The 7,646-nt window shown below is 45.4% G+C and overlaps 1 protein-coding gene across 1 annotated transcript in view; it reads left to right on the plus strand.

Annotated features, from left to right (window-relative positions):
- The window catches only part of hif1aa (hypoxia inducible factor 1 subunit alpha a), a 13,323-nt gene extending 5,729 nt beyond the window's left edge, over positions 1-7,594 (plus strand). Inside the window, exons 2-14 of the mRNA XM_008283987.1 lie at positions 2,178-2,368; positions 2,832-2,983; positions 3,299-3,383; positions 3,955-4,064; positions 5,025-5,230; positions 5,444-5,550; positions 5,687-5,834; positions 6,000-6,310; positions 6,413-6,600; positions 6,709-6,831; positions 6,941-7,197; positions 7,282-7,381; positions 7,470-7,594. Coding sequence (XP_008282209.1) covers positions 2,178-2,368; positions 2,832-2,983; positions 3,299-3,383; positions 3,955-4,064; positions 5,025-5,230; positions 5,444-5,550; positions 5,687-5,834; positions 6,000-6,310; positions 6,413-6,600; positions 6,709-6,831; positions 6,941-7,197; positions 7,282-7,381; positions 7,470-7,589 — 2,098 coding nt within the window. The 3' untranslated portion in view covers positions 7,590-7,594. The remainder of the gene's footprint in view (positions 1-2,177; positions 2,369-2,831; positions 2,984-3,298; positions 3,384-3,954; positions 4,065-5,024; positions 5,231-5,443; positions 5,551-5,686; positions 5,835-5,999; positions 6,311-6,412; positions 6,601-6,708; positions 6,832-6,940; positions 7,198-7,281; positions 7,382-7,469) is intronic.
- The last annotated feature ends 52 nt before the right edge of the window (positions 7,595-7,646 follow it).

Below are 7,646 nucleotides of genomic sequence, written 5' to 3' on the forward strand. Positions count from 1 at the left end.
AGGTTCAATATAAGTAAGAAAAAAAATGTTGCAGGCATCAAAATATACAATAATTAAGTATTGCAAGTAAATAGGACAGAAAAGTACAAAAGAAAGATATTAGATGTAAGTCACAGGACTGTTGTCTTTAAAACTTTGAACTGGCACACTTTGAACACTGTCGGCTGCTGTCAATGACCTATAAGTTTATCATGTCTCCTATCAGGGCTGTTAATAGGGAAATGATGTTCCAGTATTACATAGTGGTTTAGTGTACGTCCTCCTTTGTAGCGCACTTCTCTACTCGGTGCTGCTGTATATTGCAGTTGAGCTTCATTTGAACAGGATTTGCATGAAGACACCTGACAGCGAAGCTGGTTTTTTATTCAGGCTGGTAATTATTAATCATCCCAGAGAGACTGTAGTTTATGGCACTGTACGGACCGTAACTGTCAGGAACTCATCAGTAGAGAGGACTTTTCCCCGAGTGTACTTTGTACCCGTGTGTGCCTGTTAATTATTTGTGATGATAAATTAGCCTATTTACATGAATGAAGGCTAGAGGTGATTATCGTGTAACCATAGGAGCCAGAACTCAGGCTTGAGAGAAAGAAAATGACTGTGATTGATTGTAGTGATGGCCAGATATTCTCGCTCCGTCCCGCTGGGTTGACATGAGATGTTATAAATATTTGTCGGTTGTATTAACAGTAGAAATGGTAAATGTGCTTTTGCCTGTGGCTGTAAACTGTACTGCGGCTTGAAGATGTTTCAGAGCGTGTAAACATCTTTGACAGGAGGAGTTTTGGTATATACACCAAAAACTGTTGCATGTTTTGTCACATTGAGTTTAGATGAACAAGGAGAAAGATCCCATAGAGCTGATGATGCCATGGCTTAGCAGACTGAACTAAACTCTTGTCTCAAAGTCCTCATGTGTTTGCAGACAGTTTGGCCTCGGCTTAGGTCAGCACCAGGTTTCCCAGAGAGGCAAAAGGCCCGACTCAGATTCATGTCATCTGTGCACCCCAGTGGACTAGTTACGCTAATTGTGGAGCGGTTTGCATATCACATGTGTTTGATGGAAAGTTTTGGCCCGTGACAAAAAGTGTTCTGCAGCCCTGTCAGGTGATACGACATACAGTAGGCTATTTTAGTTAGCTGGCCCATTTTCTTGTTGGAGAGCCTCAAATAACATTATGGCCTCGGTCAGTGCTGTAAGCAGATAACAGATCAATTTCAATTAGGTGTGTATTTCATAGCCAAGGGCTTTTGAAAAGTCATCTGTTCTGTTGTGATGCTGCTCCAGTGGCATCTAAACGCATTTGGGGTTTCGCTGTCGAGCCTGCGAGGGGGATGTTTGTATGCACGAAGCAACGGTCGGGCTGACAATTATGAAGATGAAGATAAGCCGATCTGTTTATGCTGGTGGCCATGTAAACATCACACTTACTCAGCAGGAAGAATAAAATGTCAAACCGGTGCTTTTTCCATTCATTTGAAGTCCTTGAGAGTCAGAGAATTATTGTTATACTCAGCTGTACCTTGTGTCCTGTTGAAGTTTGCTCCAGAGGACATTTGTTATTGTAAAATACTGTCAGGTTGTCAGGTTGTGTTTACAGTGTAGTGAGAGTCCATTAGCCTAATCTTGGATAAGCGCCTGGATAAGTGAAGCATCTAAAATGGAGCTACTGTGAGCAGTAATGAGGATAGCTAGGAGAAGAAATAAACACTCCGACCCTTTGTCCTGGCAGATGAAGGTGTCATCCACTCGGGTGTGTGCTCTCTCTGTTAGTGCCTGCATTATCGTCCCCTTTCTCTGTAGATTTGTCGAACCAGGCTCGTAAATGTCACTATGATTGGTGTTGCACTGTAACTTGGCCATGCACCAAAAAGACGGACAGGAGAATCTGTGCACACTCTCTCGGCCAATCACTTTGAGTGGGTGGACTCGATTTCTTTTGGTCAGCAGCCAATAATACACTCGCAGACAGTCTTGTATGTAAATGAGTGTGACTGGGGTCCAGACGATGGCTCGGCCGTCAGATTGTTTGTTGCGGACTGCTGCAGCCTTCTTCCGTTGAACAGACTCTGTAGACGCACTCGAGTCAGGAAGGCGGGATGTCGGCGTTTGTAGTGCATATAGCAAACCCAGTGTTTGGCCAAGCCGTGGCTGACCCGCCGCCTGTCTCCCGCAGGGCGAGCTCGGAGCGGAGGAAGGAGAAATCAAGGGATGCAGCGCGATGCCGGCGTGGGAAGGAGTCGGAGGTGTTCTACGAGCTGGCCCAGCAGCTGCCCCTGCCCCACAGCGTCAGCTCCAGCCTGGACAAGGCCTCCATCATGAGGCTCACCATCAGCTACCTGCGCATGAGAAAACTGCTCTGCACCGGTCAGTATCTGCACATGTTCTATCTGATGATGGACAGTTTAGTTTGGGGCACATCTGAATTATACAGGTCATTGTTATTTAAGAATCAACTTCAGAGTGTTTCAATTGAGAGTCCAGATTTTAGAATTACATCAGATTTACTTATATTTCAAAGAAAGGCCACCTTGAAGAGAGGAACAGGGAGCATGCTTTGAAATGGAAAGCTACAGGCAAAAACAGCCAATTAGTGGTGACACTGTGAGTCAGCTGCTTTAAAAAATTGACTGAGACACATGCAGGATATAGATTGGCCTGCAGATAAACCTGTGGCTTCAGTCTGTTTTTGTGTCCCCTCCTGCAAACACTTTTCAGACATCAGAGATTGTTTTGACTGATCTTCTGTTGCTTCTTCTTTTTTTTTCCCCCCCCGACACCTCCTTTTGTCTTTCAATCCCCTGCCTCCCCTTCCTGTTATCTGCCTTAGATGAGCCACTGGCAGAGGAGGAAACGGAGCTCGATGTCCAGCTAAACAGCTCCTACCTAAAGGCTTTGGAGGGCTTTCTCATGGTGCTATCTGAGGACGGAGATATGATTTATCTCTCAGAGAATGTCAGCAAGTGCCTCGGGCTGGCACAGGTTGGTCCATTTTGACCTGCTGTGTGTTAGAAACAGGAAGCAAAGGATTCATTTTGGAAAGAAGTCAGAAGCACAAAGTTAAAGGCTGAAGAATTATTGCGTTAATATGCAACATGTGTTTTCTAAATATGGCTTAGTTAGTCCAGGTACTGCTGAAACAGCAGGCAACATGCAAAAAAACGATTTGCTCTGCTGTTAACAATCAATATATAGATTTAAAGTCATGTGTGAAATTTAGTCCAGTAGAAAAGGGCTCAGTTCTGCAATCACATGTGTGTGGTAAAAGCACCTTTTTTTTTTGTCTGTCTGCTGCAGTTTGACCTGACTGGACACAGTGTGTTTGACTTCACACATCCCTGTGACCAGGAGGAGCTGAGAGAGATGCTGGTTCACAGAACAGGTGAGCAGTGTTGATGTTATCAGACCTGTAATGAGGAGAGACAGACAGTCAGTCAGCAGGGAGTCCAATTCATTCTGAGCCGCCGCATCCATACCAGGAAGCTGTCAGAACAACTTAGCATTTTCCCACTCTGGTCCCAAGGTCAGAGTGATCAGAGCTGGCTTGTGTGTTGATTTCAGTGACCGTTTATTTATCGCTGACACATTTCCTGTTTTGCTTTCACAGTGAATCATGTGTATGTACCGTTTACTATTGCTTTAGTGTTTGTGGTTTTGTTTTTTTATGTAAAATGCTGAAGCTTCCCTGTGCCTCTGAACATAATTTGTTATCAAAAGATGCTAATTTGAGGCAGCGTTTGCTTCTTTTGCATGACATTGCACTTGGACATTGTCCCGACTATAACGGCTCATAACTGCACTTCCCCTATTTGACGCTCTGTAGTTCACCTCGCTCTTAATGCCCTCTCTGAGTGCAAATGTGAGGCAGTTTCTAAATGACAATGGTCTTCATTTAAATGACAGTGTTTTCCCCTTTTTAAACCGTGGCTCCATGTCTGCTTTTGTGATTCTAGGCTCCAAGAAAGCCAAGGAACCAAACACAGAGCGCAGCTTCTTTCTCCGAATGAAATGTACTCTCACCAGCAGAGGCCGCACTGTCAATGTGAAGTCAGCTTCATGGAAGGTAGGCCGTAGAGGAATCAGAGAGCACCTTTATTTAAAATGCATTAGAAGCAGTACAGTCAAGTTATAATGAAGCTGCTGCTGTTTTTGTCACGTGCATGCTTCTTCGTCCGGGCTTGTCAGCACTGCAGCTGCTGGCCAGGTTAATCCAATTTCAAGGAACAACATTTAATAAAGCCTGGGTTACATATGGCCACTATATTGCCTTTTAATTCTTCTTTCAACCCATTAAAACTGGCATGACTGGTCTGCTGTGAGGTTGTAGGGCCTGTTATCGCTCAATAACGAAGCGCTGCGATGACAATTATTGCTCATTATCTCTCTCCACTCTTTAGTGGGCACATTACGTCATTTTAGTTTGAGGTTCTAATGTGACTCTGATAAAGATCAATGAAATCATCCGTCCACAGCAGGTGTCTGTGTCAGCAGTTGTCTCATAGTTTGCAGATAAAACAGATCATGATGCAAATGAAACCATCAGTGTATGCATCTGTTAATACATATATACACATGTACAAACTACAGATTCATGTTCAGTGTTTTTGGGAACAAATCTATTAAAAGGATCAAAAGCACTAAGTTAGCATGAGTCATTTTAATAATAACCATTAATTAAGTTGTTTATTCAGCTCACTTATGAGTAAAACTCTCAGATTTTGAAGTATTCGGCTTTCTGTAACTCTTGGAAAGTGTTTTCCACATGATATTTCCCTTTAAACTGCATTTTATGAAATGTAAATATAAAGAAGAAGGAAATATCTTTCCTGGTCACACATAAGTACACAGTCGCTGCTGCAGCTGCCAAAACCTCCCAACGGCAAACCACACACCCGGAACCTTAAATAGTTAGTTTGTTTGAAAGTGTGAATAAATATTTATCAGTTTAAGCCACGTGATCCAATAATCATCTGCCTGCTGCGTGAGAAAAGCTGTGGTTGTGACCTCCCTGTCGTCTCTGTAGGTGCTTCACTGCTCAGGTCATGTGCGTGTTTATGACAGCAGCCAAACCGAGCCGACCACCAACGGGCACAAGGAGCCGCCCGTCCCCTACCTGGTTTTGATCTGCGACCCCATCCCACATCCCTCCAACATCGAGGCCCCTCTGGACACCAAGACTTTTCTCAGCCGCCACACAATGGACATGAAGTTCACGTATTGTGATGAGAGGTTGGTTTGCACATCTAAGTGAATATTATGTGCTCAGGAGCTTACACAGGGATCAGGCGTGATTCAACTTCTTACACCAGCTGTGTTGTTCTTTTCAGCTTCTGTCATTGCCACAGCTCTGGCTAGCGTAGTCACACAGAGCCACCTAGTGCTGAGTCCAGATATTGCAGCAGCTTCATCTCCTAAAATCATCTTTCTTTGTTGTTTCTCCAGGATCACTGAGCTCATGGGTTACGATCCAGAGGACCTGTTGAACCGTTCTGTGTATGAATACTATCATGCTCTGGACTCGGATCATCTTACCAAGACTCATCACAACTGTAAGCATTAACAAATAAATAAACAAACAAGAGTGCAGGGAACTTAAACTGCAATATTATCCAAGTCTGCAAACTTCAGCTGTTTATTTTGTCTAACTCATATTCACTTTTTTGTTTTTTTCCTTGTTGCTGTTAGTGTTTGCAAAGGGCCAGGTCAGCACAGGCCGGTACCGGATGTTGGCCAAGAAAGGAGGCTTTGTTTGGGTGGAAACACAGGCCACTGTCATCTACAACAACAAGAACTCCCAGCCACAGTGTGTTGTCTGTGTCAACTTTGTGCTCAGGTACTGTGACGGCTCTTTTTATAAATCCTAAAGTGAAATCGAATAACTGCACAAAACAGATGAATCATAAGTTTTTTGGGAGGTTATTTTCAGAGCCATTGCAAAAACACTGCTACTATTTTTTTTACAGCTGCATAACCCTCATGTGTCTCTGCTCTGCTACAGTGGCATCCAAGAGGAGAAAATGATCCTGTCTCTGGAGCAGACTGAGGACGTGAAGCCGGTGAAGGAGGAGAAGGAGCAGCAGGAGGAAGACGAGACTGTCACCTTGAGCAGCGAGGCCGATCTGTCTCCAGTCCTGCTGAAGGACGAGGAGAAAGGCCCAGAGATGGATGTCATCAAGCTCTTTACCCAGGTGGTTGAGGCCAAGCCGCTGGTCAGCCTGTATGACCAGCTGAAGGAAGAGCCAGAAGCCCTCACCCTCCTGGCCCCGGCTGCTGGAGACACAATCATCTCTTTGGACTTCAGCTGCCCCGGTTCGTGGCTTTGTTCACACGATGAAACTTCTCTAGGCTTAAATCAGAGTTTACGTCCTGATGAATGAAACCGTTCTGACCTTCTTCCGTCCTCTGGTACAGATTCAGAGATCCAGCTGCTGAAGGATGTCCCTCTCTACAACGATGTAATGCTTCCCTCCACCAGCGACAAGCTGGCTCTGCCTCTGTCCCCTCTGCCGCCCAGCGAGCCGCTCAGCATCACCAGCACCACCTCTGAAGATGCAAAAGCCGCCCCATCCCCCACAGCGAGCAGACACAGCCCCCCAGAGGTCAGTTATTAGCACACTATTGTGGTTTTTCATGACAGACAACAAACTCTTTTTGTCCGTTTAATATCTACTAAAAAGATAACGACATTCGACTTCTCTTGTCTTCAGGCTGATGGTCCAATGGACTTCTGTTTCCCCATGGATTCAGAAATAAACTCCGATTTTAAACTAGACTTGGTGGAGAAGCTGTTCGCCATCGATACAGAGCCCAAAACCCCCTTCAACACACAGGTGGGAGATACTGTGCATTTTACTGGATTGAAACCATGTTCATCTCTATTCTACAGCAGACCACAGCTGTCTAGATTATAACTCATTCGACTTGTTTTCTCCCCTTAAGACGATGGAGGATTTGGATCTGGAGATGTTGGCTCCCTACATCCCCATGGACGATGACTTCCAGCTGCGCAGCCTGAGTCCAGATGAGCCTCTGTCTTGTGGACCAGTCAAATCCCTCGAGAGTTCTCCCGTCCACGTCACACAGGACGTCCACAGCTACCCCAGCTCCCCGTTCAGCGCGCCGGGCAGCCGCACAGCTTCCCCAGCACCACCGGAGCCTTTGAACGCCCCCAGTCTTGCCACCATCATTGCAAAAAGGTGAAGTCTCCGGTCTCTTTGGTAGAATACGTCTAGACGGCCTTTTAGGGGCTTTAGCTAACGGCTACTGTTGTTGCGCTGCAGGACCCCACAGCTGGATAAAGACGTCTCGCTGAGGACCCTGGCAGCTCAGAACGCACAGCGCAAAAGAAAACTCTGTGACCTGAAGGAGATCATTGGACAGGTGAGCTCCCAGCGTCCAAACACGTTTTATAGATTTTCACGGGAACAGATGAGACTTTGAGCGTCTTTATTTGATGTTTATTTTTCAGGGAACTTTGCCCCAGGAGCAACTTGAGAAGGGCAAAAAGCTGAAGGCTTCAGAGTCGGGAGCAACCAGGGCCATACTTCTACTGCCTTCAGGTGAGCAAACTAGATCTCTGGTGAATTAGGGCAGGGCGATACGGCCAAAAATACTCATCACGATGTAAATGAGAAAAACTGTGATA

The sequence above is a fragment of the Stegastes partitus genome, unplaced genomic scaffold (genome assembly GCF_000690725.1).
Source record: "Stegastes partitus isolate 25-593 unplaced genomic scaffold, Stegastes_partitus-1.0.2 Scaffold8, whole genome shotgun sequence".
In the NCBI taxonomy this organism is placed as follows: Eukaryota; Metazoa; Chordata; class Actinopteri; family Pomacentridae; genus Stegastes; species Stegastes partitus.